Source organism: Chenopodium album, chromosome 9 (genome assembly GCF_948465745.1).
Source record: "Chenopodium album chromosome 9, dcCheAlbu1.1, whole genome shotgun sequence".
Taxonomy (NCBI): domain Eukaryota; kingdom Viridiplantae; phylum Streptophyta; class Magnoliopsida; order Caryophyllales; family Amaranthaceae; genus Chenopodium; species Chenopodium album.
Window position 1 is genome coordinate 2,485,950 of NC_137842.1, and position 16,845 is coordinate 2,502,794.

The 16,845-nt window shown below is 34.4% G+C and overlaps 3 protein-coding genes across 3 annotated transcripts; 1 reads left to right on the plus strand and 2 right to left on the minus strand.

The window, feature by feature from the left end:
• Positions 1–2,175: 2,175 nt before the first annotated feature.
• Positions 2,176–9,206, minus strand: LOC145559280 (protein ACCELERATED CELL DEATH 6-like). The gene is made up of 5 exons (XM_081620709.1): positions 8,684–9,206; positions 5,130–5,716; positions 4,208–4,778; positions 3,170–3,627; positions 2,176–2,878 (listed from the first exon to the last, which is right to left on the minus strand). The coding sequence occupies exons 1-5, from the start codon at positions 9,204–9,206 to the stop codon at positions 2,297–2,299; spliced, it is 2,721 nt and encodes a 906-aa protein (XP_081476835.1). The 3' UTR covers positions 2,176–2,296.
• A 956-nt stretch (positions 9,207–10,162) lies between these two features.
• Positions 10,163–10,878, plus strand: LOC145559281 (uncharacterized). The gene is made up of 2 exons (XM_081620710.1): positions 10,163–10,282; positions 10,411–10,878. The coding sequence occupies exons 1-2, from the start codon at positions 10,163–10,165 to the stop codon at positions 10,876–10,878; spliced, it is 588 nt and encodes a 195-aa protein (XP_081476836.1).
• A 4,866-nt stretch (positions 10,879–15,744) lies between these two features.
• Positions 15,745–16,275, minus strand: LOC145559282 (protein ACCELERATED CELL DEATH 6-like). The gene has a single exon (XM_081620711.1). It carries the CDS (start codon positions 16,273–16,275, stop codon positions 15,745–15,747), a length of 531 nt encoding a protein of 176 aa, XP_081476837.1.
• Between the last annotated feature and the right edge of the window lie 570 nt (positions 16,276–16,845).

Here is a 16,845-nt window from a genome sequence, read left to right on the forward strand (position 1 = left end):
CACCACGGGAAGATGCCACGCAATCCAGAGTCCTTAAGGTCTCAGGCCAATCCCATAGTGACACGTGGCCCAGTTATAGGGTGACACGTGTCACCACGGGAAGATGCCATGTGTTTAGGCAATGTGTTCCCTCTTTAAATTTGCACGCCAGAAAGCCCTAACAACGTCAGGGCCCAAATCTCGAGAGATATCAATGAAAGCCGCAAAACGGCGCCCCCTAGAGTGGCACGTGGCATTCGCTGATTGCGTAGCCAATCACGTCACGCAAATCTAGGGTATAAACCCTAAAGAGGGGCACGAGTCCCACCCCTATAAATACCCCAATCATTTATGATGGGGGGGGATTCAGACAAAAAGAAAACAACAGAGCATTAAATAGCTCCAACTTCTCTCTACTTTCTCTCTCTAGCCTTTTCCGTTCTGATCACTGACTTGATCGTCGGAGGCGAATATTCCGTTGATCGGAATATTCGTTGTTTTGCAGGTTGAACCGACTCGTTGCCAGAAGAGCGTGACCAGTATCCCAGGAAATCCAAAAAACACCCGAAACACATATCTTTTATTGGATGGATGATATCCTCTATTAGTTATATGATATCATGGTTAGATGATATCCTCTATTGGCTATATGATTTCAATTATGATTGTGTCTATGATATCCTTTATTGGCTGGACGATATCCTCTATTGGTTGATATAATGGCTGGATGATACTTCCTCCGTTTTTTTATATGCATCACTTTCTTTTTATGGGTGTTTTTTTTTATATGCATCACTTCTATATTTGGTAAAGTTATACTATATTTTATTATTTCTCTCTCTCACTTTAAACCCCACTCAAATTATTTTATCATTTCTCTCTCTTCTATGTCCCCACTTAAATAATACAATATTTCACATACTTTCTCTTTCATGGTCCCCATCATACTTTTATTATAATAATTTATTCACCCACTCACAATATTATATTTATCTCCTGATACTATGTGCATTCCCAAGTGATACATATAAAAAAAAAAAACCGAGGGAGTATTATCTATTGGCTATATGATATCATCCAGCCAATAGAGGATATTATCTAGCTAGTAGAAATATCATTCAAACAATAAATAATACTCCCTCCGTGTTTTTTTAAGTGATACATATTGACCGGCACATAGTTTTAGGCAATTTAATTGACTTAAATAAAATAAGAGGTAAGTGGGGTAGTGGAGTATTAAAAAATTGTTAAAGAAAGATAGTGGGGTTAATAGTTTATTGAAAAGTAATGTATGTAAGAGGAAAGATATAATAAAAAAGTAGTAGTGGGTTTGGGTGGGGACCATGAGAGGAGAGAGATATAATATTTTAATGTATTGTTTTGCCAAAAAAGGAAATGTATCACTTAAAAAAACACGGAGGGAGTATCATATAGTTAATAGAGGATATCATTCAGCCAATAAAGGATATCATCAGCTAATAAAGGATATCATCTACTTAGTAGAGGATATCATCCAACTAATAGAGAATATCATCTAGTTAGTAGAAATATCATCCAGCTAATAAAGGATATCATATAGCCAATAAAGGATATCATCCACTTAGTAGAAGATATCATCTACTCCCTCTGTCCCAATTTACTTGCAACATTTTGACTGAACACGCTTGCCGATGCACATATTTGACCGTTTATATCTTTTATTATATATTTATATAAGTTATAAAAAGTTTATATTAAGAAACTATACATTAAAGTAGACCCAACAACATCTTACATGATTACATCGACTTTCATATACTAGTTAAAAAAGATGGTCAAAGGGAGATGTGTGAATAGTGCAAAAAGTCAAACCGTTGCGAGTAATTTGGGACGGAGGGAGTAGCTAATAGAGGATATCATCCAGCCAATTGAGGATATAAAAAATCCGCATTTTCAGTCCGGACTGACGACATTCGTCAATCCGGACTGACACAATACCTTCTCTATGTAAAATGGACATATTATAGCCACATATAAGAATTTGGGTAAAAACTTAGGGCTTATTCACATTTACTGAACTGAACTGAACTGAATAGAGCTGAAATGAATATTTTATGAGAAAAGGAAATTAAGAGCTGAACCAAATTGAACTGAACTGATTGGAGCTAAACTAAACTGAATCGAACTGAAATTAAGCTGAAGTGAACAGACCCTTAATACATACGAAATATAATTTATTTTCAATTGGCAACATAAACATGATTCATCTATTGTAAATTGTTATTTATAATAGGAGCAACGTACATGATTTTAAATTAATAAAAAAAAAAACACCAATTTAGTCGGCTAAAGCTTGACACATAAAGGGCAGTACACGCAATATGATACTGAGATACTTGATATGAGGCCTTCTCATGAGCAAGATAAGGAAGGAGCAGAGGACACAAGTGAAGATAGCTAACCAACGAGTTTGAGAGATTGTGGTTACATATACTCCTGTCATAAAAGCTACTAGAGTTGCATAAAACGATAAAAGCAGCAATTTGATGGTCATATCTACTAGCATCAACTGTTTCTCTTCTTCTTCAAAGTCATCATCTTCGTTTTCTTGACGAGACAATAACCAAAGGAGGCAGAAAAGGACCATCATAGAGCTGCACATTCCCACCACATCCGCGACCATAAAAACCTGGAATGCTGCCTTCTTCCCTAAATTGGGAATTCCGGTGTCACCTTTGTACCCACCGGGAACTGTAAATGCTGCAGTGAATGTAACGGTTGCCAACAACGCCGCCACAACCCCCATTGGGTTCATATACTCCTTTACATCCTCTCCACGCACTCCATATGTACTTCTCTCAAACTTGATATCATTCTCATTGTCAAAGTCCACATCTAGTGACTTAAGGAATTTTTGAAACTGGAAATATATATTGAAAAACAAAAGAATTATGATACATACTTTTAATTTCTTGGTAACTGTTTTTAAAGAAACATACTTTAATTGAAAATTAGGCTTAAAAAAAAAAGTGGATTGAAGGACTAAAATAGAAGTGAATCGCAAGAAAAGGTTGAATTGAATAGGGAAGATCAACATGCATCCTTTAATAAAATAGAAGTGGATCGCAAGAAAAGGTTGAATTGAATAGGGAAGATCAAGATGCATCTTTTAATAAAAGATTTAAGATGCATCCTTTAATTTGGTACTTACCCAGCGAGGAATTTGGCCACTATCAATCATCTTCCTAGTATTTATGTTGTGTCGATCAATCCAAATACTTAAACAATTCCCTGGTGAATCGCCACAACATTCAATTAAAAACTGAGCCTTCATAAAGTCACGCTTCTGAACAGCCAAATCAAAAGGAGTGTTACCCTGGTCATCTTTCTGTGTAATAAGAATCTCCATCTCCTTTTCGGGTATTATTTTCTTTTCAACCATTTCCTTATGAAAAAATTCGTTAATGAGATGAAAAAAATTCTGAGCATGAGGATCAATCTGTTTTATTGATTGTGGATGCTGCTTTAGTATTACTGTCGCTATGTCTTTAGAACCAAAATTTCGCGCTGCTGTTAACAAAGGAGTGAAACCCTCAACATCCCGAGAATACACTGTTGACACATCGTTTTCAACTATCAACTTTGCCACCTCCATTTGTATGGCATCAACTGCATGCAATTGTATATTATATATTAATAAAAGTGTATGTAAAATGTTATAATTGTTAATTGATTATGTTGAAACTCATTGTAGCCCATTTGTAAGTATTTCACATTGGAGAAAGATGAGAGATGTTTTCACAAGGTATAGGAGTAGCTCCTATTATTGCCAATTGGTTTTAGTATGAAAACTCCTAAGCCTTATTTTTGGACCAAACTCTCCTCGTCCTTATTTGGGTTCCCCAGACCCATTTGATATTGTTGCAAAATTTTAACAATTCTAAAGTTTTTTTTTTTTTTTTTTTGTTTTTGACAAAAGAGAACGTCATAAAATTTAGAATGTGTAAAAGTAGTGTGTCCAATGAGTTTCATTGTGTGACACGGACACGACAGTTAGGTTGGATGAAGTGTCCATGTATCCTAAGTTGCAACTATATAAAAACAAAGGAAGTACGAGTATTAAACTTACCGTAGTCACGACAGTTAGGTTGGATGAAGTGTCCATGTATCAATTAAAGATCATGCACCCTTGGCCACAAACAAGTCATCAATTTAGAATTTGATTATAAGTAAGGAGTATTAAACTTACCGTAGTACGTTTGACATAGCAAGTGCAAAGGACTCTGTTTGGAATGGTTGAGCTCTCCAGCTAAGTTTGCATCTATCTCAATCAAGTACTTCGCAAATTCATAGTTTCTATGTTTGATTGCAGTGTGAAGGATGGTGTTACCTTGTACGTCTTTTACCTTCCACGGTGGAAGTGGTAGTGGTAATTCTCGTCGCCCTTTTAAATTCATCATTTCTTCTTTTATCTCCTTATATATTTGTGTACTAATATGGATCTGGCACATCCAGTGAAACATCTCAAGATGGAGAGGTGTTTCGCCAAGGCTGTTTGTTTGACAAAAAAGGACTGGGTACAATGTCAATGCATCCACAATCAACTCTTCTTCTGGATAAGTGGATAAATTAAACCAATATGGTTGGAGACGCTGAATTGCTAAATGGATGATGTTGCTTCCATCGGGTAGTCGAGAAAGAAAATGCTTTTCATCGTTGAGCATTTCTCTTAAGATTTGCCACTCCCCATTACAAACGGCTTTATACACATCAATACTCATAAGCTCGTCTTTTATTACCTCTTTCTCGTTTGCCTTCTCCTGCAACAACATTGTACATTTTACACTTCAGTTTCGTTTGGTAATTATTCACCACATTAGTTTTCTAATATCATCTCTATTTGATCAACTAATTAAAGTATTATTTATAGCAATTATAACTAACTTAATCACTCTGAATGGAACTACAATTACAACTAACTCAATCAATCACTTTGTTAATAAGATGCTTGTTGTAATTAAACTTGGGCTTCTAGCCTTGTAATCCTTTGTGTAAATAAAGTAAAACTTTGTCCTAACTTATAGATCTAGATGTGAAAATTATTTGATATAGTGGAAACATAATACTCAATTTATAAAGAGTAAGTGGAAGAATATGTAAATTTTGCATACCACTAAGTCAAGAAATTTGTTCGGTTTTGACTCAATTTGAGTTTCTGCTGAAACATCCAACTTGTTGTTGATGGCAAGCTGCTGATCGAAAAGAGTTTGTGCGGAAACACCCTCCCTATTTTTAATGGCAAAATTAGCATTATGTTCAACCATAGCTTTTACCAATCCGAAATCCTGGTTCATCACAGCTATATGCATTGGTGTATTCCCGTCATCATCCTGTTTATCGATGACCTCCACAGGAATCTCTGGCTTTTCCATAAATTTCCTTGCCTCTAAGGAAGTCGGAAATCTTATGTTATGTAACACATTTTTTCCCTTTGGATCACATATCTCAATTGACTCAGGACAATCGTTAATTATGGCATCAACAACAGGTAAATTAGAGCGGACTGCAGCTCTAAGTAGAGGGGTCATCCCGTCTGCATCACACCAACAACATACCTCACTATTTTTCTCTACTAACGACTTTACCAAGGAGAGCAACATGTCTTCATTTTCTTGTACGAAAAGACTATTCCTGGTAGACAATGTTGCCCCTTGGCTAATAAGCGAGTTTATCATATGTATGGCTGACATTTCTGTACCTATAACAATAACATATACACCAGAGGGAGTAGTAAATTAGGATTTTTTTTTTTTTAAATAACCACATTTTATTGTTGTCGTTTTGATAATAACCACCAATAGTTGTTTATATATATATATGTGAGAATAGGTCTATATATGAGAATTCATACTTATATGAGAACTGATTTAAAATTTAGAACATGTGAGTTAAAATTTAGAACATGCGAGTTAAAATTTAGAACATGTGACTCAAGTTAAAATTTTGAACATATGAGTAATAATTTAGAACATTGTGAGTAATATGTTTAGAACATCTGATTTAATAGTTAGAACAAGTGATTAAAAATTTATAAAATTTGTTTTATGAAATTTTAAACATATGAGTAAAATTTAGAACATCTGATTTAATATTATGAACATGTGAATAAAAATTTAGAACAAATTGATATAGAATATAGAAAGTGTGAGTAAAGAATTTAGAACATACGAGTAAAAAAAATAGAACATACGCTTTAAAATATGGAACATATAATTAAAAATTATAGAACACACGTTCTAAAATTTAGAACATATAAATTAAAATTTTAGAACAAGTTATTTAAAATTTATAACATCAAACTTAACTAATTTATGATTTAGAACATGTGAGTACTAAAATAGAACATTTGATTTAGTTTAGAACACCTAAGGAAAAATTTAGAACATCAGAATTAAAATTTAAAACATACGAGTAAAAATTTAGAATATAAAGAGTGTTCTCACATATGAAAAATTCTCACATAAGAAAAATTCTCACGAGAGCCTTCCCATATATATATATATATATATATATATATATATATATATATATATATATATATATATATATATATATATATGTATATATATATATACATGTATATACATATATATACATGTTTATATATACATGTATATATATATATATATATATATACATGTATATATATATATATATATATATATATATATATACATATACATGTATATATATATACATATACATGTATATGTATGTATGTATATATACATGTATGTATATATATATACATGTATGTATATATATATACATGTATGTATATATATATACATGTATGTATATATATATACATGTATGTATATATATATATATATATATATATATATATATATATATATATATATATATATATATATATATATATATATTATCTTAAAAAACATGAAATTTTCCCATCAGGTTGCCTAAGCCCTCATACATGACACCATCATGCCTTCTTCTCCCTCGATTCTCATGTTATGTATATATATATATGCTCAATTAAGGATTGCAGATCATAATTTAGAAAAAAGATTGATTTTAAATATACCCAAAATACATATGAAGCCTAATTTTTCATAACAAAGTAATAATTTATGAACAGTATTATCAATATTGGTACTAATTGAAGGCATAATACGTGAAATCAATGCAAACTAGTCCCCATTTCTTAAATTAATCGCTAAATAACAAACTCCTAAATTCATTTTAAAACTCTAAATAATGAACATCAATTTATAATTAACCCCAATTTTGTAAATTAATTAGGTACCTAATTTAGTGATTTGCTTGCATAATTTGGATTTGCAAATCAAGGAATAAGGTTAGATAAAGGAATAAAATTGATAAAAATCCGTAGATAGACCCCACAATGACATCAAATAGGAAGCTTTGGGCAAGTTGATGGATTGTCATTTTTTTTTATAAATAATAGATGTAAGGGTGTTCGCGGTGCGGTTTGGATCCTAAACCGCACCAAATTGCAAAAGTGCGGTTTGTAATTTTTCCAAATCGCACTTTTAAATTTAAAAAACCGCACCGCAAAATATGGTTTGGTGCGGTTTGCGGTTTAACCATACTTTATTAAAATTATAGCTTTTCTTGTTAAAATATAACTTTTACTTTATTTTATAGTTATTAGTTTATAATTTAAATATTTAACTCTTTTTTAATACTTTTAATAAACTAATAGTCAAAGATTAGCTCATATATTTTAGTTCTTTTATATATTTATAATATAAAAACCGCAAAACGCATTAAAGCTAAGTGCGGTTTGCGGTGTGGTTTGGTCAAAATATTTTTGAAAACCGCACCAAATCACAAAATTGCGGTTTGGTTTGCAGTTTGGTGCGGTCTACAGATCTACACCGCACTCTGTACAGCCCTAAATAGATGGTTAAATTAAAAAAAAAAAATGTTGATGATTAGTGCTGTACTAAAACGACAACAATAGCAATTGATTATTTTCAAAAGACATCCTATTAGGCCCACAGCTATCACCTGGTTTTGTATGGTCGACAAAATAGGCCCCAAAATTTTAAATTATATAGTGGAGAAAAGTTTAAGTTATTGGACGCATTGTTTGGCGAAGAGTGCAGAAAAGGTTGTTTATCTTATATTTGTTGTTTTAATCTTAGCATCCTATATATGTTGAAATATTAAATATAAATTGTCAGTGTATTTAGTTACGGATCGGAGTACTGTTTTTGTAAAACTGTATTAAGTTATTACTATAATTATAAAGGAGTGTTATTAGTATTTTATGCATTCTACAATGAAGAAATATGATTTTGGTCATGAAAAACGTTAAAAAAAGAATAGAGAAAAAAAAAAAAGAGTTGACCCAATCTCAAAATGAAGCTCTTGATAGATCTATTATTAAATAACCCGAAAATATAAGAGCGAGTATAATATTTTAAAAAGAAAAAAAAAATTAACGTGTGGTTGCTAAAATTACAAAATTATCCTTAGTGTGGTAGCTAAATTTACAAAATTAGCCTTGATATTAACCAGTTTTGTTGATATCTGATATCAACTTGTATTTACTCTTAGCATAAGGCCTCTAAATTGCCGGAAACAGACCTGAATCCTATATTCCTATAGATTATTTAAGTTACAGATCCACAATATTAAAGAAATAGGCATTCATAAGATCGGAATTACACACCTTTAGCGTCATACATAACCGCGAGATGAAGTGGAGTTTCTTTGAGATGGTTAGCGTAGGCAGCCACTTCAGGGCCAACTCCAAGCAAGTAAGCTGCAACTTGAATACTTTTGCCTCCATTCATCAACGCCACATGAAGCGGTGTATTACCTTTGTTATTTTGAATCCTCCAAGGCGACGGCGGAGAACCAGGCAAGTTGTTGTGGGCAGCAACAAGGTACTCAACTAATGCTTGAGTACGTTGTTTGGCAGCCAAATGGAGAGGTGTATCGCCATCGGAGTTACTTTCGCAAATGAGCTTTCTTTGGTCAGTGGATGCTGGGAAGCATTCCAAAGTAAACTTGATGAAATCAAGCTGACCAAATTGGGCAGCAACATGGATGATGTTATTCCCTTGGGTTGTTAACCCAAGGAGATCATCGTCGCTGTACATAGCTGCCGCGGCTTCCACATCTTTGGCCTTGGCTTTTTTGAGGAACTCTATGTCTCCTCTTGCTGCAGCCTTGTAGAGTTCTTTCTTCATCCTCAGCTCAGACGCGTTTGTTGATGTATTTTTGCTAGTTAAAGTTTAAGTTTAATGGGTTAATTTTGTGAGCTGAGTAGTTTAAACTCTGAAAGTATGTGCTTCAAAATACCGCGGTTTTTACAATTTTTGAAATATACGTGCTTAAAATAAAAGGGAGATGATTTAAACCAGTTTAAACTATAAAAAAGTTATAAAAAAAATAAAAATAAAAAAAAAACACGATATTACGAAACAGACGAAGTAATTGCTTCCTACTTTCCCAGAATCTAAGATATACGGGTCTCTACTCCATTGTAATAATTAACTTAAATTATTTCATAAAAAGAGAGATTATTTAATTTAATTATTACCCCAAAAGTCATATTTTATTAATGGAGTCCACTGAGGTCTTTATCTGCTCCACTAAAAGGGCCATCGTGGTTTGAAAATTGAAAGTCTGTAATAATCGAGACTCCATCAGTAAGTTGGCTTTGTGATGGCTGGTTAGATTTGTCTCATAATATACTTTATAATATTAAGACGTGTCACCTTTTCAATCAACATACACATGTAATATTTTATATTGATATTTAGTACATATTGATAGATATTATACTTAGGATAATATTTGTCGCAGATTAGGATATTAAATGTATATTTTGTATGTTTATCGTAACTAGGATTCCTAATGTAATTAGGCCTAGCGTTGTAAACTCTATATATTTTGATCAATGGTACACACTCCAGATTGAGGAGTTTTCCCGAAATCCAACATGGTATCACAGCTTAGGTTTTAGATCTCAAATTTTTTATTTTTTTTTTCCAATATTTTTGGTTTGTACTGTTTTATTGGGACCTTGACCTTCACCTTCCGCAATTTTTCCCCTGTTTTTTAGTCCTCTGTTTTCCAGATTTCGGCTTCGAAATTACTTGCAATTTCTTGATTCTTTACTCACTGCTGCATTGAACAAAATATGGCGAAGGATGATGAGACCCCTCCTCCACCACCTCCTCCACCTTCTACCGAGTTTCATCCCGCACTCACCGTCACAAACATCAAGAACGCCATCCCCCTCACTCTAGATTTCGAAAAAGTTGGGTGGAGTTGTTTGAAAATCACATGGTTGCATACAATGTGTTAAATCACATTGATCCTACAGTAGCTCGTCCTTCCAATGTCTCGGACTCCTTGTGGAATCGCTTGGACACAATCGTGAAATAGTGGATTTATGGGACGATTTCCACCGATCTTCTTGAAACAATTCTTGTTCGCAAATCTACAGCTCAACACACATGGGATTGTCTCAAGGATATATTCCAAGATAATAAGAGCACGAGGGCAGTGTTTCTTGAAACTCAACTCAACGCAATCCACCTGGATTCGTTCCCGAACGCGACTGCTTACTGCCAGCAATTAAAGAGCATTGCCGATCAACTTGCAAACGTCGATCAACCAATCTCCGATCAGAAATTAGTGCTTCGTATGGTTGCCGGACTCAACAAAACCGATTATGATACGGTAGCAACTATGATTGCACAGACCGACCCATTGCCTTCCTTCAACAACGCGCGATCACGGCTTCTCCTGGAGGAGTCGCGCCGGAACAATGATTCAACCCCTCCACCGTCCTCCTTTGTCGCACAACAGCAAGGGAACGCTGCTGATTCAGCGCAGCAACAACAGCCGTAGCCTGCTGGCGGTGGACGTGGCGGCGGCTCAGGTCGCGGCAAGGGCGGTCGAGGCAAAGGCCGTGGTGGCCAAGGTCGTGGCGCACAACAGCAGCAACATCAACCAAACGCACCACCTCAAGCTTCTCAACAAGCTACTGGACCTATTGGTCAACCTTGGGCCCAACAACAAATGCCTTGGCCTCAATGGGCTATTCCACCAGCCCCCTTTCCTACAATGGGCTAACTTCAGCAGAGGCCCAACACTGAATACCCACAGCAGGCCTACTACATTGGGTCCCATATGTACGGTCCATCTATGTCGCCAACGGAGTTTGCTAGTGCTTATACATCACCGGGGCTATCTACACCGGATAATGGATGGTATATGGATTCGGGAGCTACCACCCACATGACTCATAATTCCGGTAATCTTCTTCCCCTGTTTAAATTAAGCACAAATAATCATATTTTAGTTGGTAACTGTAACACCCTAGAAATTCCTTTCCTTTAAATACACACTTTACTCTTTTTTTTTTTTTTTTAAATACGATTTAGGAATATCTAAGACATTACCGCCACCGTGAAAACGGCTAAGGCAATTATCAAAGACACACAGCGGAAGACTTAACTCAAAACCATTCAAAAACGAGTCAACTTAAAAGTCAACCAAACGAAAGTAAAGATTAAAACCAAAGTCAAACGAAGTCAAATAAAATCAACCTACAACTTGGAACCTTTGGAGGCCCTTTTCAAAACCAATTAAATTACGAAAACCTTTGCGTTAGTCTCATAAGCATAACATAATATAATATTTGAAAGTAATAAACCACATCTCAACTAATAGAAACTAGCATGATTCGCTCTTCACTCATGTCCCGTCATGAATATGCTTCAACACCTGAAAAGATTATCTCCACTTGCCCCCACTACTCTCCATTTAAAATGGTTCATCATAGGGCCAAGATAAAGACATGGCCAAACACACAACACACACAATCAGCAAAGCTGAGTACATAAGCGTAAATAAACACACTAACATGCTTTTACCTATCAACACACACTTACCTCAATGCACCTGTTTACAGGCACACACAACAATCAACAAGACTCTTTAACTGGACACTAAATAATTCATTTAGCGTTGATTACGCATCGAACGGGTTTCCAACTAAACCTCCCTCAATTAATTGAGGTTCACTGACACGGGAGCTAACCGTGCCAGCACACCTATGCCACACATTGGTGGCGGAATTCCAGCGCATTATAATAAAAAGGAATATACAGCGTCCTGTACTCCATTAGAAGTTATGGTTAAATATAAAACCCCATAACTCCCCCCATTGTTCATACTCAAGGTATATACGTTCCAAGAGTTTTGGTGCGTAATCTCTTTCACTTTACGTTATTTACAGATTATTAAACTTGGTGATGACTCCCAAAGCATAATAAATTCAATCAACAATAATTATTCAATCAGACAAACATACCAATTTAATTCTTGGATAATGAGTGACCACATATAATTTAATGTTGAACCCTTTTTAAATCTACCTCAGTGTCAAAGACACCTTAAACGCATAAAGCGCCAACAATCCTATCCCTCGGTGTTAAAAACACCTTGAGTGCACAAGGGCACCAACATACTATTTATTCCTCGTGTACATAGACACTTATATAGCTCCTTCCTCATGCTTAAAGCATCAATAAAAATTATATGAACCATAATAAAATTCCTTTTCAATATTCCAAACCAAATTAAACAATTAGTTTAATTAAACATGCTCTTTATCATGCCATAAATAAACATGTGGTTCATAAATAATATTCAAGCTACTATTTTCCAATCAATAATCCATCATAAATAAATCATGCTTCATAATCCAATCACCAATAACATTCAAATCATAATTTTCATTCCAAACCTAGCATGGTATTACTTGTAATCAATCAAACACATTTAGCATACTACTACATCAACATAATTATGCTAAGTACGCGAACGTACCTCAATTAAGCCCATAAAGTGGCCGAAAATACTACAACAATTCCCGAATCAAGTCTCCTACAATAAGGGACAACAATACTAAATTAATTACTCTTGTATACACAATTTCCAGCAACTTAAACTCACTTTAAACTATTTAGAATAATCTGAAAAATATTTAGAAACCCCTAATTAAACTCCTTTTTAATAGGTTATCACACCCTTTTATTAAAATCACAATTATACTACTTTAAATAAAATTCCAGCATTTTAAACTAATCAAAAACCCCTTTAAAACTTCATCAAAATACATCTTCATACTTAAATTATCCATAGAAAAATTAAATTATCTCTTATCCTTTAAACTCAAGGATAAAATTTAAAAAAAAAACTTCGTTAAAAACCAAAAACTGCCTGAAAATCATACTTAGAGGCTGAATTTGGCCACGAGAGGGTGGTGCACACTACCAAAGGTAGTGATTCTTTCTTAAAACGTTGTTTCCACATGGAAAACACTACTTTTTGTCAAAATCGGATGAGTTTAGAACCTGATCGGGATTTATACGGGATTAATATTAACGAACGAAAATCTAAAAATTAAAACACGAATTTATGTGTTCAAAATAATCTGGAATTAAGTTAAACTAATTAGTAGTTATAATCACCAAAATTTCCAAAATATCATTACTATAAAAGCCCTAAATCAATTGTTCATAAAACCCTAAAAATCAAGTCTTTAATGATTTTAAAACCCTAACTCATAATACCTTGTAAAATCTGAAATTAAACCTCTTTAATCATTAAAACACAATTATAAAACATATTAATCATATACTAATAATTAAAATCAAAATCCCAAAATATACTACTTAAAAATAAATTAAAACAAGAGGAGAGAGAAGGGGGCCACCGTGGGTGTTTGGGCCGGCGGCTAGACCGGCGGCTGGGGTGATGCGGGTTGCCGGAAATTGGTCGGCCGGCGGCAGCGAGGTGGGTGGTTCGGTGGCAGCGACCCCACGCACGGCAGGGAGTTCCTGCGTGAAACCAAGGAAAGAAAGGAAAAAAAGAAAAAAAGAAAAGAAAAAGAAAAGAAAAAGGAAAAATTATTTACCTTGACCATTTGACCTTTTGGGTGGCAAAATTTTGGGGATTGAAGGAGTATTTATAATGTATATTAGGTTTGAGATATTTGGGCCTCATAAAAGGTAATAGGAGAGAGAAATAATTGGGTCAAATAAAAGAATGATTGGGCTTGTTGTATATATGTAATTTGGTAGAGTGAGGATTAATCGAATTTAAAACTCAATTTGTTTAAATCTCTTAATTAAAAATAAGTTGGCCCAAAATATATATATATATATTATGAATAAATAATTTATAAAATACATAAAAATATGGGGTATTACAGTCTACCCCCCTTAAAAGAAGTTTCATCCCCGAAACTTAGGTACGAAAACCAAAAAAAGATCGCTTGAAAATGAATAAGTGCTTGTAAATTCTGAAAATTTCCTTAATATTTTTAGTTGCTGTACTTTTGTGATACTTATTTTCTACCTCATCTATTCAATCACACACAAACTAGTGTGTAAAGTAACCAACTTACTAACCAACTTACACAAACTAGTGTATAAGATAACAACTTTACTAACAAACTTATATAAAATAATGTGTAAACTATTAGACTATATAACAAACTCACACTACTATTAGTGTAAGATTCAACTTTGGTAATGAACTTACACATCCTTGTGTGTAAGACAAACAAACTAAATAACAAAATCAGTGTAAAACTGACCGAAAAAGCACTTAAAATGCCAAATTTAAGGGAAAAGCACGCAATTCTATCGCACTCTACCCCCCTTAAAGAAAACGAGTTACGCCCCCGTAACTCCACTTAATTCAACTTTAGAGTTATGTTGTTCTCTTTCTCTTTCCATCCTTGGTAAAATCATAATACTTCTCTATACTCATTCCTTGTTGCAACTACCAAAAGTCTCATCGATTCCGTACTCATAATACCAAAAATAATCAATACCATCTATTCTATCTTTTACCAATCCTCTAGTAAAAGTATGAAGCACTTTGCTATTTAAAACCTTGATTTTGTCAAGCTTTCTCTTGATTAAATTGGTTACCCTTAAAAGTTTCCTTTGTAATTCATACCTTTAGTCAATCTTCTTTCACAATGACTCATGAAAAATGTCTTATACCTTATCAAGATCCAATAATATGCAAGTTATTTGCCACTTTACCAATTCTATGCAAATTCATATATTTCTATATTCCTTGGCTCATTCTCTTTATTCAATAACACAGTCTAGTGAGGCTCAAAGTAAAATTTCACCACTTAATCCATTCATGGATACTTTTCTTGCTTCTCCATGACTTTACTCGTTTGAAGTCCTAAGACGATCTTCTCACTAATGTTCCCCGACATAGTGAACTTTCATGGTTCTTTCTATACCAATCTCGAAATGTTGCCATGCTAATGCGGGCTTGCATAGTTATCTTTCATTTGTTTTCTCTCCAATGCTTCATGCTCTCTAATGACTTCCAACGTCAAATATTCCTTTTGTTTGTCCATTATTATTTGGTGGTTGTAGTAATCGTCCTCAGTGTATCACCAAAGTTCTCCTGTATACCTCCTAGGATCTTGAAAGAAACTAGGAATCTCAATCTAAAATGATATCCTTAGGAACTCCATGTAATCTCACAACAAATTTGATGTAAGCCTTTGCAAGTTGCTCCTTTCTCTAAGTCTCCTTCATTAGTTTTAGGGGGCTAATGTTTGTAATTAGCACAGGGCCTCTAAATTGCCGGAAACAGACCTGAATCCTATATTCCTATAATTTAAGTTACAGATCCACAATATTAAAGAAATAGGCATTCATAAGATCGGAATTACACACCTTTAGCGTCATACATAACCGCGAGATGAAGTGGAGTTTCTTTGAGATGGTTAGCGTAGGCAGCCACTTCAGGGCCAACTCCTAGCAAGTAAGCAGCAACTTGAATACTTTTGCCTCCATTCATCAACGCCACATGAAGCGGAGTATTACCTTTGTTATTTTGAATCCTCCAAGGCAACGGCGGAGAACCAGGCAAGTTGTTGTGGGCAGCAACAAGGTACTCAACTAATGCTTGAGTACGTTGTTTGGCAGCCAAATGGAGAGGTGTGTCACCACCAGAGTTAGTTTCGCAAATGAGCTTTCTTTGGTCAGTGGATGCTGGGAAGCATTCCAAAGTAACCTTGATGAAATCAAGCTGACCAAATTGGGCAGCAACATGGATGATGTTATTCCCTTGGGTTGTTAACCCAAGGAGATCATCGTCGCTGTACATAGCTGCCGCGGCTTCCACATCTTTGGCCTTGCCTTCTTTGAGGAACTCTACGTCTCCTCTTGCTGCTGCCTTGTAAATTTCTTTCTTCATCGATCCTCAGCTCAGACACCTTTGTTGATGTACTTTTTGCTACTTAATGTTTAATGGGTTTGTTTTGTGAGCTACGGAGTAGTTAATACCGTCATTTTTATAATTTTTGAAAGAAAATTTGACAATTACCACCTTCTGTTATGTCCATTTTAGCAATTACCACCTTCTATTTTCAAAAACATCAAAAGTTACCACCTTCTTGCCTCCCAACTACCACATGACGTCATTTTGGGCTCATTCTTTCCCTTTCCTCCCTATTTCCCTCACATTTCTCATTCCTGTTAGTGTGTGATTCAAAAAATTAATTAATTATCTTAGTTGCTATTTTCTAGCTTAATGATGTTAGTGGGTAGGGTCATAGTTTATTCTCATGTTTTCATGTAAGTAGGAGTTTGTTAAGTTGTGGGTTATTGATCAAAGTCACGTTGTTAGTGGCATATTTAGTGGGGTCTAGTTGTCCTTGAAGATAGGAATTATGGTTAATTCCTTAGCCTATTTAAGAAGTCTTTGTATTTTCAAGTTATGATTAAGTGAGTAATATTATCAGATTATTTTGCTTTTATGTTCTTT

What these genes read in the sequence shown, in the direction of transcription:
- LOC145559281 (XM_081620710.1), top strand. Translation starts at nt 10,163, where the DNA reads ATGGCGAAGGATGATGAGACCCCTCCTCCACCACCTCCTCCACCTTCT. An exon ending in TCACTCTAGATTTCGAAAAA is followed by an intron (nt 10,283 to 10,410) that starts GTTGGGTGGAGT and finishes ATCGTGAAATAG; the next exon opens with TGGATTTATGGGACGATTTC.
- LOC145559280 (XM_081620709.1), bottom strand. Translation starts at nt 9,206, where the DNA reads ATGAAGAAAGAACTCTACAAGGCTGCAGCAAGAGGAGACATAGAGTTC. An exon ending in GGTTATGTATGACGCTAAAG is followed by an intron (nt 5,717 to 8,683) that starts GTGTGTAATTCC and finishes TTATTGTTATAG; the next exon opens with GTACAGAAATGTCAGCCATA. An exon ending in ACAAATTTCTTGACTTAGTG is followed by an intron (nt 4,779 to 5,129) that starts GTATGCAAAATT and finishes ATGTTGTTGCAG; the next exon opens with GAGAAGGCAAACGAGAAAGA.
- LOC145559282 (XM_081620711.1), bottom strand. Translation starts at nt 16,275, where the DNA reads ATGAAGAAAGAAATTTACAAGGCAGCAGCAAGAGGAGACGTAGAGTTC.